This window comes from Caretta caretta, chromosome 21 (genome assembly GCF_965140235.1).
Source record: "Caretta caretta isolate rCarCar2 chromosome 21, rCarCar1.hap1, whole genome shotgun sequence".
In the NCBI taxonomy this organism is placed as follows: domain Eukaryota; kingdom Metazoa; phylum Chordata; order Testudines; family Cheloniidae; genus Caretta; species Caretta caretta.
Genome location: NC_134226.1, coordinates 14,102,495 through 14,125,413, shown reverse-complemented (window position 1 = coordinate 14,125,413; position 22,919 = coordinate 14,102,495). Strand labels below are relative to the sequence as shown.

Here is a 22,919-nt window from a genome sequence, read left to right as displayed (position 1 = left end):
GCAGCAGAGTTTGAATTTTCACAAACTTGGGCAAATGTGCATGAAATACTCCCTGGGGTGGGGACGCTTCCAGCCACTCCCTAAATGCAAAGGAATGAATTCTGTGCCCAGCTGTGACGCTTCACAGCCGGGGTACCTGGGGTGGGGAGGCACCTCACTACCACCTGCCCTTTGCATGTGGGAGCCTTGTCTCTGCCCACCGGGGGTCAGCTCCTCACCTCCACCGGCACCCCAGGCCCTACCCTCTAGGCCTCTGCTGTCACTGAAGGGTTAGCAGTTGGCACATGCCAGGGGGACACTGGGCCCTCCAGGGGACAGCGGAGGTTGGAGTGCGCCGATTGCTCACCCACAGAGTGTTCCCAGATTCGCGGCACCCACAGCAGTCGTACACGCCCCCCCCCCCCCCAGTCCCGCCTCCGATGGCTTCGCACACGCTGGGTGTGTCCCGAGGGGCGCGTGCAGCAGTTTATTTGATGCGGAGCTGAGATTGCGCTGGTAGCACGTACAGGACGCTCCCCGTTAGCCGAACAGCAGGCGGGGCACGGATTTTATTGGAATAATCTAGCGGGCAGGAGCCACTCAGCAGCCGGGTGGCAGGGCTTGTCTTTCTCCTCCTCCTCGCAGTCCTGGCCGGGGGTCGCTCCCCTGACCGCAGGGCAACAGAGGAGCTGCCATGGGGCCGGTGACGGGGGGAGGCTGCGGTTTTGGCGGAGCAGAGCAGAGACAACCCCCGAGGCCAGGACCCTGCTCTGCCCTTCCAGGAACGCAGTCTTCCTTGCGCCTGCAGGGATCAGCTGTCACGGCCCTGCCGCAGTGCTGGGACTGGGAGCCCCCTGCAGCTCCACGGTCATGATAGTGGGACCGCAGAGGGCTCCCTGGACGGCCGCAGGGTGGCCTCCCGCATGGCCAAGGGCTCGTGGTCCTTGTCACAGTCCTGGCCGGGTGGGGGGGGTCTCTGCTCTATTGTCTGAACTGCTGTGTTAGCCGTCCTGGCTTGTCACCCAGCATGGGAGACGTGCTGTGGAGGGCGTGTACTGGAAACCAACGGTTACATACAAAATAAAATCAGAGCACACGTTCTACAACCTAGACTCGCTACTTTCATGTCGTACACAGCAAAGTTCGCCCCAAAGTCCTGCCAGCTTTTTACAGCCTGTGATCCTTGTTTCATGAGACAAGTCATGCTGGCAGCTTGCCTCCTAAGTAAAGGAGCCCCCAGTGTCTCTTTTGCAGCACGGGCTATCTCAAAACAGTCCTTTGATCTTTATTCCTAACCCAGACCCCATGGTGCTAATTGCTCTGCCCTGTAGATTTTGCAATCTCTTGTCAATTTTGTAATCTAGATGAGTTTGTGGCTCCCTATGCAACTCGACTCCCACTGTGAAGGGACCACACACAAGGACCAGATGTGGAGATAAGTGTCTGTAACCCCTTCCTGAAAGGAACCTGTCTGAGATATGTCCCCTCCTGGTTACCTGCCTCAGCTCCGAGGCTTTAAGAACGTAATTTTCAGTAGAGAGACATAATTCCTTAAATATTATCCATGCTTACATTTCAAAATGATTGTGACGACCAGCGGGCTACAGGCTTTTGGTGGAGACCATCTTCTGGAGTACTAACACGCACAGAGCTGACCCAGGAGATCCCTGGAAAACCCCCTGCACCTGCTGTGCCAGTTGGCATCAAGAAGTCACTGGGTCACAACAGCCCCACAGCAATTACGAATGTGTTCCCACATTTCCCCACATCAGCTCTGTGTCTCCCCATCAATCTTGTGCTCCTCTAGCTGCCCAATCTTCCCCAGCTCCCCCTCACTGCTGAGTCCCTCCCCAAGCCCCACATCTGCCCCTGGCTCCCCATGTCCCTCGGCTCCTTATGCAGAGATTCTTCATCCCCCCCCCCCCCCCATTCCTAGGCCGGGTGGGATAGGGTGGCCAGGTGTCTGGATTTCGGACACCTGGTTGAAAAGGGATCCTGGCAGCTTGCACCTCTGACCGGGCCATTCACTGTCCGGTTGGCGGAGCAGCACAGTGGGGCTGGTAGGCTCCCTGCAACCTCCGGGCTGCATGGCTCCCGGGAAGCAGCCAGCATGTCCCCTCTCTGGCTCCTATGCTTAGGGGTAGCTAGGGGGCTCTGCAAGCTGCCCCCACAGCTCCCATTGGCTGGGAACCACAGCCAATGGGAGCGGCGCCTGTGGATGGGGCAGCATGTAGAGCCGCCTGGTCGTGCCTCTGCATAGGAGCCAGAGGGAGGACATGCTGCTGCTTCTGGGAGCCGCTTGAGGTAAGCACCACCCGGAGCCTGCACCCCTGACCCACTCCCCAGCCCTGATCCCCTGCTCCAGCCCTGATCCCCCTCCTGCCCTCCAAACCCTTCGGTCCCAGCCCGGAGCACCCTACTAAACCCCAAACCCCTCATTCCCAGCCCCACCCCATAGTTTGCACCCCCAGCCAGAGCCCTCACCCTCCCGCACCACAACCCTCTGCCCCAGCCCAGAGCCCCCTCCCGCACCCTGAACCCCTCATTTCTGGCCCAATCCCAGAACTTGCACCCCCAGCTGGAGCCCTCACCCCCTGAGCCAGCCTAGTGAAAATGAGTGAGTGAGGGTGGGGAGAGCGAGCAACAGAGGGAGCAAGGGATGGAATGAGTGGGGGCAGGGCCTTGGAGGTGGGTGGGGCACGAGGTGGGGCAACGGTGTTCGGTTTTGTGTGAGTAGAAAGTTGGCAACCCTAGGGTGGGAGGAAGATGGGGAGAAGCAGAGGCAGGAACCCATCCCCGTTCACAGGAGAGGAGAAGGGGCACCTTCCCCAAGAGGTGGGGCAGTGGGGAAGGCAGCCAATCAGAGGCTGATTTCCCCCTAGACTGATGGGCTGTGCCCCAGATCTGTAAGAGGCTCTGAAACTGTGGGAGTGTTGGCTGGTCTGATGGCAACCGCACCCCGTGTTATTGCAGCCCTGGGTCCTCCCCCCAAACTCTGCCAGTGCCCCTCAAGTCCTGAGCTGCAGCACCCCTGGCTAGTCCATTCCTGGGTCTCTCCTGTGTAAATGTGGCCAGTGCCCTGGCATTAGATCAGCTTATGAGGTCGTTACCATTAATTGGTGCATACGCAAGGACTGCACCTCGGCTCTGTGCTTCTCCTTAATGCCCACCCACAGACCCTTCGAGATCATTATCCTGATGACCATCTTTGCCAACTGCGTGGCGTTGGCCGTCTACCTGCCCATGCCGGAGGATGATACCAACGCTTCAAACTCCAGCCTGGTAAGAGACAGCCTCATCCTCGTGTTCTACAATACCGCCCCCCGGCACCGTCTTGCTCGCTGCAAAGCCCCCGAGGCAATCATTTTTCCTTCACCTGTGCTCCAAACTAACCTTTTATAAATAGCAGGGGCATCAAGTCGAGGCAGCATTAAGGGGCTGAGCCCCTTGCTCACTAATGTTAGCACCTGCCTGGCACTGAAATTTCACCCTCCGAGACACCGGCACGTGAGCTGCATGGTCTCCAGTTATGTATTCGTGAAATTTACACCTGCGCGTCTGAGTCCATGAGCAGGAAGGGAAGCTGGGACCCACAACACCAAGATACAGGCCTCTGCTCCCTGTTAGGTTGGGGAGGGAGTGGCTGGCCCCACAAGTGACAAGATGTTAAAAAAACATCTCTGTTGCCTGTTAGCAGCATTAAACTGCTCCATTATCCCCTTTGACCCGAGCAGCTACTCAAATTCTGGGGCCTTGCGGGTTGTCCAGCCGGGAGCAGAAATTGACGATGGAATCTGAGATGGTCTGGTGTGTTTGTCCCTTCCTTGTAGAGTCCTGCTTTACTCCTTGTAAGACATGTGCCCCAGGACCCCAGGTGGGGGGACCGAAGCCTGAGCCCTGCCGCACTGGGTGGGGAAGCAAAAGTTGAAGCTTTGGCCCCGGGGGGTGGGGCTCGGACTTTAGCTTTGGCCCCGGGCCCCAGCAAGTCTAACGCCAGCCCTGGCAACCCCATTAAAATCTGGTCGCGCCCCACTTTGGGGTTCTGACCCACAGTCTGAGAACTGATGATAGCCTGTCCTTGTCATTCTGTCATTTATGCTTACTGTCCTTACTGACCTCACCTCGGGGGCTGACAACCAGCTGGCTCTAACATACGGTGTGTTCTGTATCCTCAAGGGTTTGTATTCAGAAAAAAGAAAGGTGATTAGAAAGGAGTAGGATTTTATCATTATTAGGTCCATGACAGTGGTACTGAAAGGCCACAACAGAGATCAGGGCCCCATTGTGTTGGGTGCTGCACACACATGTAATAAGAGACAGGCCCTGCCCCAGAAGCTTACAACATGAATAGACAAGACAGACAAAGGGTGGGAGGGGAAACTGAGGCCCAAAGAGGGGCCGTGTCTTGCCCAAGCTCACCCAGTGGAAGAGGCAGGGAAAGCACTGGGTCTCCCAAGTCCAAGTGCCATGATCTCTGGGGACAGTTAGTGCTGCCGTCTCGAGGTTTGCTTCAAACAAGCACCCAAAGTTCACAGGCTCATTTGAGCCTTACCCAAAGAGCTCGGATCTGTGAGACTGAGCTGGAAATCATGAGAGTGCCTGTAATTTCTGTTCCTTCCTCATTCGGTTAGGCTGGAAAGCCCCCCAAAACACCCTCTTTCAGGGCATTGTAACAAGCCTTTGGCCACTTAAGAATTGCAGAGTTGTCCATCTGTTTCACACCGTGAGCGGTTAGAATTTCAGAGTGACAGCGGGCTCCTAATTCAGATCATTTTGCTCCAGAAAGCCCAGGTCCCTACTATCAGAGCAAAATGAAAATCTCCATTAGCTGTAAGCAGAGTAGGGCCTTTGGCACACAGTTGAGCAGTTCTGATTGCATCCAGTAGAGGGCAGTGGTCTCTCTCGCTCACACACAAACTGAGAGGGAAGTTTGCTGCAACTGCTGTGTGGCTACAGAAGAGCGAAATCCCCAGGGATCTCAATCCAGCCGCTACATTCCCATGAACCTTGAAACAAAGAAAGGAATCTGCACACGCCTCTGTCTGCTCAGACCTCCCCGGAGATGATAGAGTGTCAGAGCCAGGAGCATGTGCAGGGTCTGCGATTGCTGCTTTTCAAGTGAATAAATAACTGGTAGCTGACAATACCGCGGGGATCTGAGTGGGCGGCTAAGTTATGGCTGGGGTCCCGTGTAGGTCCCAGAGTTAAGGCCCTGCTGGCAGGGTTACAGAGGCCAGCCCTGATGGAGAAAAGCGGCAAGGTTTATGAGCGGGAGCTAAGGAGTCCATAAAGGGAAAGGCTCCTTGTAGGAAGTGTCACCTCCATTCGCTCAGCTCCCAGGGAGAGTTATTGCTGCTTTGCAGCCTGTCTCGGGAGCCCTGGGATTCATCAAACAAGCCCCGTCACTTGTTTATGGGAGGAGAGGAGCAGTGGGTGTGGGGGCTGGAGCTCTGGGCAAAGCTGAGCGTGCAAGCCAGGAACCGATCCTCAGCTGTTTCCTATGCGTTTCCCATCCATACCCTCTCCTTCCCCGCCCCCTGTATGCATTCCTCTCCGAGTACCCCCCTGATCTGCGTAGGGAGCCGTTCGAACAGGCAGCCTTCCAGCCAGGGTCTCCTGACGTCGAGAGGCTGTTTGGGTTGGAAATACCCACCCTCCCCCCCGGGCACCGTTGGAAAATCGTCCGCCACGTGCTCTGGGCCTAATGCCTGGTGCTTCCATTCCTGCAGTCGGAGCAGGGGGTTGAAACTCGTTGGGTTCTCAGGAGCCATCCCGGCTCCCAGTGGAACTGAGAGCAATCTCAGGGCTCCTTGGACTTGCATTCTGCTCCTAATGCCTCCCTATGAGCTCAGGGAAGCAGAGAACAGCTCTAGTGCAATGCTTTTTGTCCCGTCACCCCCCTCCCGACATGCTCCATATCCCCCCCCCCCCCCCGCTGGGCCATGGGGAGCTGAGAGCAGAGCCTGTATAGTGAGCCAGCTCTGCGCTGGCTGGCGCGGGAGTCCCTGGTCCCATCACCCACGGCCCCTTGGCAATGCCAGACCGGGAGCGGTACTGTAGCTGCAGGTCCGTCCAGTATACAGCTCTTGTTGGGTTCGCCACATGAGTTATTCGGCAAATAATTTGGGGGGCCCTTGGTCATCTCCTCAGCTGCCTATTCAGCCAATACGTGGCCCTGACACACTGACAGTGCTTGTCAGGTGGGTTATTTCATGGGTATCCTCATGCCCGCCCAGCGTTCCAGTCGCAATGCCCTGCAGAGCGTTTGCAGAGGCAGAGGCAAGCCCAGGACCCTAGTCTGAGTCCCCAGCCCCGGAGAATGGATCAGCGAGGGCCCACAGCAATCCCAGGAGGTGCAAATCCGGAGGAGTTTTAGAGTGAGTGTCTGATCCCAAGGCTTGCATCCCCCACTAGCCTCTCACAGCTGTTGTTGTTATTTATTATCTGGATTACCGTAGCACCTACGAACCCAAGTCGTGGCCCAGGACCCCACTGTGCTTGGCGCTGTACAAACACAGAACAGAAAGAGACTCTGTGCTCCGGAGAGCTGACAATTTAAGAGAAGAGACAATAGGTGGACATGGACAGACAGTACAGTACAAGGGAACAATGAATCCACCCTGGCCAGCATGGTAGGCAGGGATTTCAGCCTAGCTGTTAGGTTTTTTTGCAGGCATCCTGGCAAAGGAACTTGGTGCAGAGGGATGTGAAGGAAGAGAAGAGGGAGCTTTGCGGGTGTTTGCAGGGAGCTCTGCCCCAGCGGGAGGGGAAAGCACGGAAAATGTAACAGGAGGGCAATGGAGGTGGCCGTCATGGTCCAGCCGGAGGCAGGAGTCGCCGTCTGGAATCTCTGGAGTGGGTGAGAGGGAGGGTGGGGAGAGGCCCTGGGGCCATTGCCAGTGAAGACAGCTAGCATATGTTCGATGCAGCAGGGACAAGGGAGGCAAAGACAGGGACGAGATGGCCAAAGCCACGGGCTTGGAGGTGACATCTGCATGGACGTGAGCAGGGCTGGAGGGCATTTGTCAGGAGCAGAGAGGAGGATGTAGCTGGGAAACGCAGTGGCCCATCTTCTCGACCACTCTGTCCACTGTGGGCCACTGGCCCCTGACAGCTGGGCTGAGGGGCCCTTTCTTTATCCTGATTCTGTAAAGTCCCTGAGGGTCTCCTCTCCAGGGCCTGCCTTAGCTTTGCAAGTGAGACCTGATGGGATCCCCTCCCAGCCCTGGGTGCTGTGGCTCCAGGAAAAGAAGCCAGGGCCTGGTTCTACTCTCGCTCCCCATTCACACTGGCATAATCCCATTGGTGTCACTCCTGATTGACAGGGGGCTGAGTAAGGAGCACAGGACCATGCTGTCCACAGGCGTTTCTATCCTCCAAAGCATCAGTCTCTACAGCACTAGGTGCCCAAGAGGCAGTGTGGTCCAATGGGTGAGGCACTGGGCTGGGTGTGAGGAGACCCAGCTCTGCCACTGCGCTGCTGGATGCCCTTGGGCAACCTGGGGGTTGCAACACCATTCACTGCGCTGGCCCGCTGCCCCTCTGTATTGAGAGATGGCGTTGTGACCTGGCACACAGGGCATCTGTTGCTGTGCCGTGGAACACAGGGGCGTCCCCCAGGAACTTGACCCCTGGCAGCACCGGCTCATACACTGTGTGGGGAGACTTCCCAGCTGAGGGAGACCCAGGGTCCCTGCATGAGGAGGGAAAGGGATGAGCGGGGACCGGAATTCACACTCCTCCCCAATACCTGAACTGGCGTCCCTGCTAGAGGGGCATTGTGAGCTGAGGTGCCTGGCACGGACTGGCAGGTTGGCATTGACTCGCCCACCCAGGGGGCATGTTAGCCTGGCAGGAGGGGTGCTTACCCTGTGTACTTGGCACATAGGCGTGAGGGTCTATCCTACCCATGCATGTCTGGATCCTGCAGGTCAGCTCGGTGGTAGGAAGGGCACCCGCAGCAGAGTCCCTCGTAGCACTGTGGATGTCGGATTTAACTGGCCCATGGCCCACGTATGAGCAATTCCTTACATACATCCTACCCTGGAAACCCTGGTGCCTGCAGCGTCACCTGCTCCCCTGCCTTGTCCCCTATGTGTTACCAGCACGAATCCTGTGGCAGAGGGAAGAGTAACGCGCTGGCAGTAGGATGGGTGTCCTACTGGACAGCTATGAGACAAACACATGCAGTGCCGGGTTTACAGTGGCTCCATGGAGCCTGGTCCAGGCTCAGAAGGGGCCCCGGCCTGCTCCGCTTGAACTGCGCCCCGAGACCCTGCTGGCTCCCCCTGCCCACCACTTGCTTCTCTCGGCCTGCCCGCCGGCTGGCCAAGGGCTCCTCTCCACCCCCTGCCCCACCCCCCTGCTCCTCTCAGCCCCCTGGCCAGACCCCAGGGCACCTCCGGCTCTGCTCAGTCTCTGCTTCCCACCACCTGTGGGGTCTCCCCGGAGCCGAGCCGCCTGGGACTGGCGCAGAAGCCTGGCCAGTCTTGGCCGGTTGGGGGGGTGGGGAAAAGTGTGGGGGGCTTGGCTGGGCCCCTCCAGGTAAGTGCGTCTTGAGGGAGCCCGGCCAGGGCAGGTCCTGGCCTGGCTGATCACGCCACTTCCGAGGGGCTGGAGCGATCCCCAGCCCTGGGACAGTCCTGGCTGCACTGGTATTTCAGCCCGGCAGACACAGTCGCCTCCCAGCAGGGCCGGTGAGTGCGGCTGGGAGGCAGGGCCTGCGGGAGGGGGTCTGTGGGGAGTCTGGGGGCGGGAGGATCTGTGTGTGTTGGGGCACTAGGGAGTGGGGGTTCTCTGTGGGGGGTGCTGGGCAGTTGTGGTGGGGCTGTGGGCAGGGGTGGTGTTGTGCAGGGCGCTGTGCATTTCTGGGGGAGGTCTGCGGAGGCGCTGGGCATAGTGGGTCCAGGGGGTCTCTGGCCATAGGAAGTCAGGAGGAAGTTGGTGTTGGGTGGGGGGCTCTGTGGCGTGGCATGGGCCCGCCCCCCGAGGGGACGGGGCACGCTGGCATCACAGGGCCACTGTGCGTCTTGCAATTGCTGGGTTGCAAATAGTGCCCTCGCACCGGGCTGGGTGGAGCCGGACCACCCCTGTCATGCCATGCCCCATTGCCCCTGGCTGGCCCCTGGGTCTGGGGACCGACCTCCCCTCGCCAGGCTCCATTGCCCCCATGGGGGCCCACAAATATGTTTGGCGTCAGGCCCACAAAAGGTTAATCCAGCCCTGCACACATGCAGTGTTGGTCTGTAAGGCTGTGTGGAGTATATGGGCTGCGGTACAGACCCAATGAGACTTGTAAAAAGCAGGCCCGGGGAGTGGGGAGGGGACTCTGCTCTGTTTAAAAAGTCTGTAGCGACAAGGTGGGTGAGGAAATATCTTTTATTGGACCAACTGTTGGTGAGAGAGAGAACACGACACTACACAGAGCTCTTCTTCGGGTCTGGGAAAGGTACTCTGTACTAAATACAAGGTGGAACTAGGGTGACCAGATGTCCCGATTGTTTCGGGACAGTCCCGATTTTGGGGGCTTTTTCTTATATAGGCACTTATTACCCCCCCACCCCTTGTCCCGATTTTTTACACTTGCTATCTGGTCACCCTAGGTGGAACAGATTATGTAGCATAAGTAGTTAACACATTCACCCACATAGTCTCTCACATATTCTAAGGGACCATTCAAAGTGAAGTGGCCCATTACCACCTCTGAAGTCATGGGACAAACAAAGGGGGTTAGTGGGTTACAGTTTGTTGTAATAAGCCATAAATCCAGTGTCTTTATTAAGATGGTGATTTTTGGTGTCTAGCAACGTTATGAATTTAAGCTCCCAGGCTCGTCTTTTGAAAGCGTCGTGCAGGTTTCCTTTGCAGCCGAGAACTGAGAGGTCAGACATGGAGCGGTCGTTCGGTGGAAAGTGTTCGCCCACAGGTGATTGGGTGTTTTTGTTTTTTATCATTTAACTGTGCAAGCCCATTCGAGAGTGTTTGGGTTCACCCACATAGTTGTTGTTGGGCGCTTAATGCACGGGGTGAGGTACACCACTTGTTGTGATAGGCACGTGTAGGACCCATGGATCTTGAAAGGTGTGCTGTGTGGGGTGTTGGTCATCGCAGCGGTGGAGCTATGCCTGCAGGTTTTACATCTGTGTTCTGGCAGTTCTGGTGCCACTTTGAGTGAGTGTGTCCTGGTCTGTGGATGAGTTTGGAGAGGATGGGGGGTTGTTGGAAGGCCAGAAGAAACGGTTTAGGAAAGATCTTTCAGGATGTGGTCCCCACAGAGTGTAGGTTGTAACTGGTCGATGATGTCCGATATGGGTTCCAGTGTGGGGTCGTTCCTTGATGTGATCTGTTTCTCTGGTGGAGTGCCCGTGTTTGGTGAAGGCAGTTTTAAGTTTGTAGCCCGGACTTCATAGATTTCTACCACACCTTCAACAACCACCATCCATCTGTCAAACTCTTTCTAGAACACTCCTGCATCAGCATCAACTTCTTAGACACCACAATCAGCTTCAGCATTGGAACCCTACAGACAGCTAGTTACAAGAAATCCACAGATCCCCACACTTACTTCCACAGATCCAATAACCACCCCAAACACACCAAGAGATCTCTTATCTACAGCTCAGATATCACAGAATGTGCTCCAAAGAAAAAACCATTTTTAGTGAGTAAACTGAAGCACAAAAGGTTAAGGCCTAGGTCCTCAAACGGTACGTCTACACTGCAAAAAAGGACCTGCGTCAGCAAGTCTCAGAGCCTGGTTCAACCATCTCGGGTTTACAGGGGGTAACACTCGGGCTTGGGCTGGAACCTGGGCTCGGAAACCCGGCGAGGGGGGAGGGTCTCAGAGCCTGGGCTCCAGCTTCAGCCCGAATGTCTACACTGCTAGCTTAGCCCTGTAGCGCAAGCCCCAGTCAGTTGACCTGGCCTGCCAGACTTGCTTATCAATGCGAACATGCTTTCCATTTACTTCTTGGGCGTAGGACGATGGGGTGTCATCTTTGCCTTCCAGATATTGTTCACTGTCCTTGCTCCCACACAGCATAGCCACCGGAGGCTTGTTTCTCCTGTGTGCTGCTTGCCTGTTGGCTTCACATCTCTTCCTTGGCGTTTGACTTCATGTGTAAATGGGCAGCCATTGTGTTATCTTACAATGCTTGAATTACAACCTGACACAGAGAGCGGAGAATAAATATCTCTTGTCTGACAGAAAACCTGGTTTTTCACCTCTGTGATGACTAACATCGTAATCCAGTCCATGTTTTCAGTATCTATACAGAAATCCTTCCATAGTATCAATACATACATCTCACAATGATATTAATAACCCATGTGCCACCGGCTTTCAGTGGAGACCTCTCATGACAGTCTTGGGTGAATGAGATGGTGCATACTGGCCTCAGGGTATACCTGTACCCCTATGTACCTCCTTGTTGGTTGGCATTAATAGGTTCTCGGGTCACAATATGGAATGAGGCTGCTAGCTATCCAGTCATACCTGGCATGTTTGCTGTCTGCGTGCAGGTGAAAAGGGAGCTACGTGGGCTTTGGCCTGATTTCTTGCCCAGCACCTAGAGGCGGGAGATTTCAATTCTGGGTCCCATCCCCTGTTAGGGTGAATTCACTCTTTCAGTTCTGGCATTTTCTGCTCTACCAGTCAAATGAATACTTAGGAAGATATGTGTGGGCCAAACACCCCTATTGGTGGCAGCAGGAGATGGGCATCTGTATTAGAGTCTGGCCCCGAAGAGCATTCAGGGTGTAATTCCAGGCTGGGTCAGGATTTCAGAGCAAACCGAAAGTGGGGAATCTCCCTGTCCTGCAGCAGTGGCGGCTTCCCTGAAGGGGCTGTTATTGTGGGGTGTGAATGTAAATACATAAATATAAATATCCTCCCCCCCAAATATCTGGCTGGCTCTAAAGTATTTAAATCCTGACCTGGAAGAGGCCCTAGCAACAGGCAGTGATTAGCGTCAGCGGGGGTGATGGACAGCTGGCAGCTACTGCTGTGCCCGGTGCAAAACGCAGTGACTATTCTGGGCCCTGATGGCCGCAGGCAGCTGCACTGAGTCAGCCAAAGAGCCAGACAGCAAAGCCTCTGGACGAAGGCAGGAGGGGGGGGGGGGCAGCATCCTTTCTGCCCAAATGGAGTATAGGGGTCCCCTTCCCCTGGTTTGTCAAACCTCAGTTTCCTGCCACGAGCGGCAAGAGGGGCTCACAGCACAAAGGGAGCTGGAACCCATTGAGGACAGCCGTGAGCAAAACCGGGGCTCGGTTTGGGTTTTGACGGGAGCAAGGGGCCCCACTGATGGGGAAAAGAGCTCTGCTGGGGGGGCTGGCCGGAGGGGGGAGGGCCCAGATGCGGGAATTGGCCTCAGTGGGGCTGAGAGCAGCTGGAGGGGCTGGCCACAGTGGGGGTGAGGGACCCAGCTGTGGGGACTGGCCACAGTGGGGGTGTGGGGCTCAGAAGTCATATTCAACTGTACTTAATAAAGAGGGACAGGATCACGGTGGAATGGATCAGAGGGGGCTGGGCTCAGGAGGGAAACAGAGGCTACTTCTGGGGGGATTCTGCACCAAAAATTTAAAAATCCTGTGCCAAAATTTTAAAAATTCTGCGAAATTCTGCATATTTTATTTGTCAAAATAACACAATATAATCACTTCAGTTTCAATTATTTTGGTAATTTATTTCAAAATACCTGTCAACAAGTACATCAACAATATCACCTCCCTGGTGGTCTAGTGGTTAGGATTCGGCACTCTCACTGCCGTGGCCTGGGTTAGATTCCCGGTCAGGGAAGGAATTTTGGGGCGGGATAGCTCAGTGGTTTGAGCACTGGCCTGCTAAACCCAAGGTTATGAGTTCAATGGTTGAGGGGGCCATTTAGGGCTCTGGGGCAAAAATTGGGGATTGGTCCTGCTTTGAGCAGGGGGTTGGACTAGGTGACCTCCTGAGGTCCCTTCCAACACTGATATTCTATGATTCTACAGTCAACAGCTAAAAAGATTTCCCCCAGGAGTAGAGAGTTAAAGAAACCTCTATGACAACCCAGTTCCAGTTGAGGGGGGCTGGAGGGAGTTGTGTGGGGCCCCCCAGAGACCAGACACCTGCACTCCCATCCCCCCAGAGCTGAGCCATGCAGCATCCTCCAGCCCAGACACCAGCAGCCCCCTCCCCGCAGATCCCAGTCGCAGGGCAGACACCAGCACCCCCAGCACCTTTACTCTCCCCAGCTTCTTTACTGTCCCACTAGGGGACATGGTGTGGGGCAGCCCTGCCCTTCCTCATCCTTTACCAGAGCTGGCTGGGTCTCCAAGGCCCTCCCCATCCCCCGGGAGAATGAGGATCAAAGTGCTCCGCTCACTGCGAGCTGGGCTCTGCAGTGCCCAGCGGCCCCTAGTGGCGGCCAGAAATTCCGCAGGGGAAACCAGGAATTCTGCAAAATTCTGCATTGCATGGCGCATTGCGTGCAGTTCCCCCAAGGAGTAAGAGGCTGTGTGTGAGCAGGGGCAGCAGCTGTGGAGGTGAGCTGGGAGTTGGGAGTCACTTAGTGAGAGAGTGGGGGGCTTCTCTCGGGAGACCAGACAGAAAATGTGAAAAATCGGGACGGGGGTGGGGGGTAATAGGAGCCTATATAAGAAAAAGACCCCCAAATTGGGACTGTCCCTATAAAATCGGGACATCTGGTCACCCTAGGCTTCTCTCAAAGAGTATTAAACTGGTTTGCTCCGTTTCCCCTCTTAACAACAGGGTATACGTGAATTAGACATTCTCACCCAATAGCAGTATTGCTAACCCCAAGAGATCAAGAATCATAGAATCTTAGAATATCAGGGTTGGAAGAGACCTCAGGAGATCATCCAGTCCAACCCCCTGCTCAAAACAGGACCATGATTCAGCTCCTCTAAAATCATGTGATTGGCCCCACAATCAGTGAGATTTAAAAAAAATAAAAAAGGAAAACCATCAAACTCTGTTTTTCAATCTGTCTTTTGCCTTTCAAATTCTCCTCTGCTCTTCTGTCAGTGTGTGAGTGATAATGTCCGGCTGACAAGTCAACCTTTAATGCACATGTGGCTGCTTGAATGGAGGCTGCAAGTAGACAGACATACTTCAGGAGAATTCGAGAGGAGAAGATGCAGAAGATGTTGCATTTGGGCTAGTCCTCAGTAGCAAGAGATTCATTTCAGTATAATAGTCGTGCTTCTGTTAATGGTATCTCCTCATGAGGATGGATAGCCCCTCAAAAGTATCCATTCCCAAATGGAGAGATGCGGTAGAGGGAAGGCATCCATGCTGGTTGGAAAAAGGGAAGGATGAATGGGAAGTTCTTGTACACAGGTGTAACCTCAGTACTCAGTGGAGAGCTCTGTCCTGTGACAAAGTGACAACATGATAGAAAAACCTAATTCACACACATGTAGAAATAGACTGAACAAGGCTTGTAAGATGGAGCCGGCAAATGAGCAATGAACGGCCGAGAAACAAAGCGTTCTCTCTGTGCAGCACGTTTTCCGATGGTTTTTGAATAACGAGGTGAGCTGCAGAGCTCTTGACACATAAGAATACCTTTACATCATCAAACCCCTTTCAGAGCTTTCCTTAGCTCAGTGCAGTAATTACATTCATAATCCCTAAAACAAAATCAATTCGGTCACATTCAAAGCATTTCAAAAATCATTTAAACCGTCTGCTGTTGTTGTATAATTTTGATAACTACATACATATATACATGATCCAGTAATTACAATGAATAATTTGGTTTTTAATTAATAATTGTCCAAATAACTAAAAATAAATCATTTTTTATTTTAAATATTCTTCTCTTTCGCAGCCTCCCCATTACTCCAGCCTCCCCATCAGTCCCCAACCCCTCAGTCCAGCCCCCGGAGCCTCACCTCTGCTCCTCCTAGGTTTCCTCACCCCCTTTCCCAGGCCTGGGGGGGGCATTTAGTGGGGTCCCCTCTCATCTCCCCTTTCCCAGGCTGGGGGGTTAGGGATGGCTCCCTCTGTCCCTTCCCAGGCCAGGCGCTGGAGGGGCAAAGAGCAGAGATGCTGCCCTGTCCATGTTTCTCACAGGATGGGAGGAGGGAAAGGAAGCTGTGCTGGCTTTGTCGGCTTCCCGCAGGACCGAGCTTCTCAAGGGGGCTTCAGCTTCTTGCATCAGTGCCCGACAGGCTCCAGACCTCCCTGAAATCCCGCCACTCACTATAAAATCACAAGCATTGGCAATACGGCAATAAACAAGCTGCACTTTGCTGTATGATTGCTGTGGGGGGTCCCAGGGCTGCGGTGTCATTCCCCCTCACTGTGTCTGTTACCCACCTCGCTACTGGTTCCCTTCTGTCCTTGGTCTCTCGCAGGAGAAGATCGAATACGTCTTCCTGATCATCTTTACCATTGAAGCCACACTCAAGATCATCGCCTATGGGTTTCTACTCCACACGGACGCCTACCTCCGAAACGGCTGGAACGTGCTGGACTTCGCCATTGTCTCTTTGGGGTAAAGGAGGGGGGGAGCAGAAGGCTTCTTAGAAAATGTCCTGGTGTTTGTTGGAGTGGGTTGTGAGACCACGGGAGGGACAGTGTGAACACGCCCGACGCCTGGAGTTTGATCCGAAGCCCACTGAAGCCGGTTTCTAGTGACTCCAGTTGGATGAGGCTCACTTACGTAGTTCTCGCGCCTTTTCCCACACGGCACCCTTCTGCCTGATACAACTTCCACGATCTCGCCCACACGCCCTCCCCACTTTTAAGTCCTCCTTCGAGACCTACAGGTTCCGCACACGGGCTGGCTTTAAATCAGAGCTGCGAGAATCACCGATCTTTTGATTCACTGGCCGTGCCGAAAAACGGAAAAAAAGCCGTACCGAACCATCTGGGCTCGGTCTGAGATGAGGTTAGGGTTTAGCTGTGCTGGCAGGGGCCGAAGTGGGAACTTCCCCGTCCCTGCCTGTACAGGGTGAGATTGACTTTCCTTGCTTGGATTTTTTTTCCTGTCTCCTTCCTCCCTTCTCCTCCCCCTCCATGTTCCTTCTCTTGCTCTTCTCCTCCCCTTTCCCCTCTCTTCTCTGTCCCACTCCCTTCCTCACCGACTCTGGCAGGCTGGTCACGGTGGTTGTGGAGCAGATCAACGTGATGCAGGGTGCACCGCTGACGGGGAAGGGCGGCTTTGACGTCAAAGCCCTGCGAGCCTTCCGCGTGCTGAGACCCCTGCGCCTGGTGTCGGGAGTGCCAAGTGGGTGAAAGCTGCCCGTACGGCAGGCGGCTCTGGCGGGAAGCTAGGGTCACGGCAGCTGCAGTAGGCTTCCCCTTCGCACGGGTCTGTGGCCAGCCCCCAGCTGGGTCTCGGTGGAATTCCAGCCGACCAGCAAAGTCGAGATAGTCCCCGTGTCGTGCCCCTTGCTGAGACATAACCCACCAGGACCCAGCATGTGCCAATCCCACCATAGCCTGTTGTGAAAGGAGCTGGTGGGTGTCTAGGAGCAGATGTCCCCATCCTGAGACCATCTCCCAAGGAGATGGACTGCGGGGATTCGACCTTCCCCGATCCCTCTGGGGTGGCATGAGGGGGCCTGGAGCTGCTGCTGCCTGTAATGGGATTGAGAGAGTCACCAGGGCTTTCCTTCTTTCACACACACTCCTGGGACATGGAGGGACACATGCTGGGGAGGAAGGATGGCCGAGTGGTTAAGACACTGGTGAGAGCTGGGCCTAGGTCCCTCCATCCCTTCGTGATGCTGCAGTGCTGCCGATCAGGTGGGGAGGGGGCGTGACCTGTTCCCCTTCTCTCTCCCTGGGCTGCAGGCCTGCAGGTGGTCTTGAACTCCATCATTAAGGCCATGGTGCCCCTGCTCCACATCGCCCTGCTGGTCCTCTTCATGATCATCATCTACGCCATCGTTGGGCAGGAGCTGTTCAAGGGCAAGATGCACAAGACTTGCTACTACATCGGGACAGGTCTGGAACGTGGGTGACCCTCCCACCAGCTGGCGGGGGGCAGAGCGGGGAAAGAGGAACGTGGCACTGCTACTGTGGGGTGTGTCTGTGGAGTAAATCCATCAGTGGCATCGGGAAGCCCAGCCCTGAGTGTCATCACTGGCTCTGCCGGCACAGGAACAGGGCATGGCTATATGGCATGGCGGAGAGGTGTATGGCATGGTTGGGGGCGTTATATGGCTATATGGCATGGTTGGGAGGTGTATGACATGGTTATGAGTGTTATATGGCTATCTGGCATGGTGGGGAGATGTATGCCATGGCTGGGGGCGTTATATGGCTATATGGCATAGCGGGGAGGTATATGGCATGGCTGCGGGCATTATAAGGCTATATGGCATGGCTGGGAGGTGTATGGTATGGCGGGGAGGTGTATGACATGGTTGGGGGCGTTATATGGCTATATGGCATGGTTGGGAGGTGTATGACATGGTTATGAGTGTTATATGGCTATCTGGCATGGTGGGGAGATGTATGCCATGGCTGGGGGCGTTATATGGCTATATGGCATGGCTGGGAGGTGTATGGCATGGCTGGGGGCGTTATATGGCATGGCTGGGGGCGTTATATGGCTATATGGCATGGCAGGGAGGTGTATGGCCTGGATGGGGGCATTATATGGCATGGCTGGGGGCGTTATATGGCTATATGGCATGGCGGGGAGGTGTATGACATGGCTGGGGGCGTTATATGGCTATGTGGCATGGCGGGGAGGTGTATGGCCCGGCTGGAGGCGTTATATGGCCTGGCTGGGAGTGTTACAAGGCTATATGGTGTGTTTAGGAGGTATATTGCACTGCTCCAAAACCCTCCTCTGGGTGGGGCCGGGGACTGAGTTATAGGCAGCAGCAGGCAGGTAGCTGTCCTTCTGTCCTCTGCTCAGCCTGTCCTTCTGTGCTTCGGTTTCACCCTCAGATGTTCTTGCCACCGTGGAAACGGAGAAGCCATCCCCATGCGCCAGCACCGGCCACGGGCATCACTGCACCATCAACGGCACCGAGTGCAGGAGCGGGTGGCCGGGGCCCAACAACGGCATCACCCACTTTGATAATTTTGGCTTCGCCATGCTGACCGTGTACCAGTGCATCACCATGGAGGGCTGGACAGAAGTCCTCTACTGGGTAGGTGCGGGCCTCAGGCCTGAGCCTGCTGGCTGCGGGGTGAGGAGACGATGGCCCGCTCTTTGAACAAGAACGTGGCACTAAGCGGATTGGGCTGGCCAGGCTTCCCAAAGGGTGGAAATCCCTGTCGGGGCAGCGAGCCCCCCCAGTCTCTGCAGCTACTGGAGAATGTAGCCACCGAGCGATGCCCCCCCGGGGAGAAGGTGACGCCCGCCAGTGCAGCAGAGTGGGCTGGCTGCCACGCAGCCGTCGGGTGGAGTGCAAGGTGCTGGCTTTCCCCGGCAGAGCCCCAAATGGTTTGAGCCCTGCCTACCCGAGAGACTGTCTCTATCCAAGTACCGCTGAGACTCTCAAACTTACCCCACCCTTGCATGGTGGGAGCGAGTCCTTGGGCAGCTCCTCAACTCTGGAGCTCAGGTATAAGTGACTTTAAACTTGCCCTCCAAGCCACGAAGCATGGAAGGGGAGAAAGGATGGGGTGACAGCTCAGGGACAGTCTGGGAATTGCAGAGCTGAGTTCCAGTCCCGGCTCTGCCTCTGGAGAGTGCTTGGTGTGTTACCCTTCTGGGCATCCTTTGTTCCCAGGAGCATGAGGTGAGGGCAGCTTGAGACACAGGGTGCTGGGCCAGCGTCTGATGTTGTATCTGGTGGCTTTTAATAATAACACCACCTAGCTCTGGTTTCAGAGTAGCAGCCATGAAAAGGAAAAGAACAGGAGGACTTGTGGCACCTTAGAGACTAACCAATTTATTTGAGCATAAGCTTTTGTGAGTTACAGCTCACTTCATCGGATGCATGCTCTTATGCAGTGCTTTTCACCATTAGATCTCAAAGCATTTCATCGTTGTTACCCCCCCACACACCCACACCCACATACACATATGCCCGGAAGGGCGGCTGGACAGTGCTATTATTCCCATTGCATAGATGGGGAGCTGAGGCCCAGAGGCTAAGTGACTTGCCCAAGGTCACACAAGGAGGCTGTGGCAGAGTAGAGAGTTGGGTCTTCAAAGCCTTAAACTAGTGCCCTAACCACTGGGCCCTTCTTCCTCCTAGGGGTTCCTGGGAGGAAGGCTGGTCGATGGGTAGGGACAAATCTGAAACCTGGGAGAGCCAGGTTCGATTCCCTGCTCTGCCACAGGCTCCCAGTGTGACCTTGGGCAAGTCTCTTATTCGTTCTGTGTCTTAGTTCCTTGTGCGGAAAGACTGTGAGGCGCTCAGCTACTCCAATAACGGGCTTACCTGAGCCAGGTGGATTTGATTCTCCCCCTGGACCTTCATCTGCCTCTGTCCTGCTCAGGTGAACGACGCCATCGGGAACGAGTGGCCCTGGATCTATTTCGTCAGCCTCATTCTGCTGGGCTCTTTCTTCGTTCTCAACCTGGTTCTGGGTGTGCTCAGTGGGTAAGGCACATGGGCAGCGGTGCTGCCCTCTTATCTCTTGGTCCCAGCAGATCTCTGCCCCGAGGGAGGGGCTGGGCCCTTCTTGAGTTTGGGGATATGAACAGAAAGCCTGAAAGGGGTTTTTACCTTTTTCTTCTGTTTTCTTCTTCCCCTCTTCCTTGGTACCTTGGCTATCAAGCCTTGTCTTCCCTTTTCTCTTGGAGGACTCTTTGGAGGACTCAGGAATGTGGAGCGGTGACGCTCTCAGCCCTTAATTGAAGGGACAGGACGGTGGAATTCTTAATACAGAGAGCTTTTCTCCCTAGCCTTAACAAAGCCAGACAATGAACACATTGTAATTATTCATTTGTATTGTGGTAGCACCTAGCAGGCCCCATCCTGGCCCAGGACCCCTGGTGTTAGGTGATGTGCAAACACAGAATAAAAAGACAGTCCCTGCCCCAACGGCTATTTTAAATATTCCCTGTAAAACTCCCTTCCCTTCTCAGTTAACCAGCTGTCACGTCTTGGTCCCTGCAGTGTCACAATCCTACTAGTCCTCAAGTCTTCCAGCATAGACAAGACATTGATTAAAGCAAGCGGGTAAAATGCCACTGAAAACAAACCCACCCGTCCTTTCCAGGCCGGCTTTATCCCCCAGAATGGAGTAAAAAAAAGCCAAGCCTGATGTTATTCGCCCTTGACAGGTCACCTTTACTATGGAGAGCGTGGGAAAGTGGGCTACAGCTGGCAATCTCTCTGCACCCTCCAGCTGTGTGAGCTTCCCCTTTAGCTCTGACCCTCTGTATGATTTCCTCAAGGCTTTCCAGTATTGGATCATCCTGTGTGCCTCAACAGCAGCAGTGGGGACAGCCATTAGCACTCCTAATGTTAACCTGCCCTCTTTACAATCTAGCTATAGTAGCTGGTTCTGTGGTGTCCTGTGGCAAGGAGTTCCACAGGATGATAATAAAAAATGAGGAATAGGGAAGCATTTCCTGTTATTAGGTCTGTATTCCTCTTCCTCCTCCTCCAATTTTGTATTATATTACAAAGGTAAAAGGCAGGACTGATCCATTCTCAGTCTTTAGTTGTGTTAAAGGAGTAATTCCACTAGCTGGCAGCAGTAGTAGGCTCTTATCCTCTCTGGGGACCAGCCACTAGAATGGGACGTGGCACACACTTGATGAGCGTGTCCCGTGAGCAAGGTCTGGCTTGAAGCCGCCCTCTCTCCATTTGCCTCATGCCAGCCATCTGGGTTTGTTCCAGGGAGTTCACCAAGGAGCGTGAGAAGGCCAAGTCACGGGGCACGTTCCAGAAGCTGCGGGAGAAGCAGCAGCTGGAGGAGGATCTGAAGGGCTACATGGACTGGATCACCCATGCCGAAGTCATGGACAGCCACCGGGCCAGGGGAGAAGGTATCATCCTCACCTGGGCAAAGCCAGGCAGGACACGCCCGGGCCTGGCTTCCCTCTCGCTTCTGGAGAATAGTTAAATCTTCCACTGGGGTGGGGGTGGGGTGTGTCTGTGGGAGGAGCAAAGGGGGGCGGGGGGGGAGGTGTGCACTGGCTCTTAGTTTACTCATTGGGGGAGGCTGCCCTCCCTTGACATTATCCAGGTTTAAGGATTAGAAGTTGCTTCAGACCTGCCAGAGAGGAAGAGTTTTTGGAGAGGAAAGACAGTCTTATGGCACAGGACAGGCCAAGGCCTTGGGAAATCTGGAATCTGTTCCTGGCTCTGCCACTGACTTACTGGGTGACCTTGGGCAAGTCACTTCACCAATATGTGCCTCAGTTTCCCCATGCGTAGTGGGATGTACTAATACTTGCCCATTTTGGGCTGAAATTATTCACATTTGCTAAGGGCTTTGAGAGCCTTAAGTGGAAGTCGCTATAGAAAAGCGTTATTGGCAAACTCCCCTTCCCCATTACCTCCTGGGGTGCTGTTGTCTGCTTGGATATAATCCCTTGGCTCTTTGTTTACTCTGTGGAGCTGTGACGATGTGACTCAGCAGGGAGGGGGGAGTGTTGACCTGGGAATGTGCCCTGGGGATGGGAGACCTGAGAGCCTGTCACCTGAGCCAGGGGGGGAGGGGGGGGGTAACACCTCTGCCCAGGAATGTGAACAGAGGCTGCAGCAGGGAACCTGCTGGGTGAGTTTGGTGGGCAGTTTGGGGCTGGGGAGAGGAACACAGGGAACCCCAGGGCTGGGGTCTAAGCTCCCTGCTCCCCCAGAAGGACGTGATTGAGGGGTCCTGGTTGTACCCACAAGCTCTGTTGTGGACTGTGTTCCTGTTGTCCAATAAACCTTCTGTTTTACTGGCTGGCTGAGAGTCTCAGTGGATCCCAGGAAGAGGGGTGCAGGGCCTGGACTCCCCCACACTCCGTGACAGGAGCATTTTACACAGCTGTGGAGCTATATGTAATAACAATTCTGAACTCCCTCGCTGGTTCCCTGCTCTCTATTGCCACTGGTTACACTCCCATGGTGTCTAGTGTCTCTCCGTTTCTTTGCACATTACGATGCCAAAAGACCCCTCCTTCCCAAACTTGTTCTGTTGAGTGTGGACATGTCTCTTGGGGAGGTTTGTGTCTCTTAGGGAGTTATTAGAGGGGAGCCCTTCCTTTGCAGATTTGCTTCTCAGGGGGTATCTGCAGTGCAATCACTTTAATCTAGCCAGCTCGGTTACCAGAGCAGGTGAAGCTGCAATAACCCCGTGAGTAATTACGTACTGATTTCACCACTCCAGCATCTGAGCTAGCTAGATTAAAGTTAGCTCGGGTGAGTCTACACAAGCTGCGATCACACCTCCGATTGCAGTGATGACATAGCCTTAGAGTTCCCCTTCCAGATGTGCTTCTGGAAGGCTCTCCAGGGGGAATCCATTCTCGTGAGGGGTTTCCCAGCTCACTGAAGATCTCTCTCTTTCATAGGGATGCTGCCGTCAGAGGAAGGGGGCTCAGAGACAGAGAGCCTGTATGAAATTGAGGGCATGAACAAATGGATTCTCTTCTTGTGAGTACACGCACACACACTCTTTGTCTCTGTCTCTGCCGGACCCCGACTCTCCTGCTCTCGGAATCAATCCCGTTGTAAGATCCCCTATGAGAAGAGCTGGTGTTTTTGTTAGGGGGGGGATACACCATGATCAGTGCAGCCCATGCAAAGGTGGATTTTGCTATGTCTGGCTCCGGAAAAAGGCTAGTGCAGGTGGTATCCGGCCTCTTCTTTTGGGGGACCGTGCGTCAAGCTCCTTTCCCCAGTCCCTCCTCCCACCCAGCACATCCCAGGTCTCTGGGAACTGCGTGAGTGGTGTCAGGCAATCAGAGGTCATGCCGACTGATGAACAGGTGATGCCAGTGCACTCTGTAAGGGCGGGACAGCGTCCTCTCCAGAGCACGCACAGGGCCGGCTGCCATGCGGAAGGGAAGGCATCT

At 54.8% G+C, this 22,919-nt stretch overlaps 1 protein-coding gene and 1 non-coding gene across 3 annotated transcripts in view; both read left to right on the top strand.

The window, feature by feature from the left end:
* Positions 1 to 22,919, top strand: part of CACNA1S (calcium voltage-gated channel subunit alpha1 S) — an 89,969-nt gene that overhangs the window by 7,171 nt on the left and 59,879 nt on the right. For both annotated transcript variants that reach the window (XM_048826884.2, XM_075121904.1), the window contains exons 2-9: positions 3,156 to 3,261; positions 15,343 to 15,482; positions 16,084 to 16,217; positions 16,787 to 16,939; positions 17,894 to 18,099; positions 19,400 to 19,503; positions 20,752 to 20,900; positions 22,416 to 22,497. In XM_048826884.2, coding sequence (XP_048682841.2) covers positions 3,156 to 3,261; positions 15,343 to 15,482; positions 16,084 to 16,217; positions 16,787 to 16,939; positions 17,894 to 18,099; positions 19,400 to 19,503; positions 20,752 to 20,900; positions 22,416 to 22,497 — 1,074 coding nt within the window. The remainder of the gene's footprint in view (positions 1 to 3,155; positions 3,262 to 15,342; positions 15,483 to 16,083; positions 16,218 to 16,786; positions 16,940 to 17,893; positions 18,100 to 19,399; positions 19,504 to 20,751; positions 20,901 to 22,415; positions 22,498 to 22,919) is intronic.
* TRNAE-CUC (transfer RNA glutamic acid (anticodon CUC)) lies at positions 12,707 to 12,778 on the top strand. The gene has a single exon. It is a non-coding gene; the product is annotated as a tRNA-Glu (tRNA).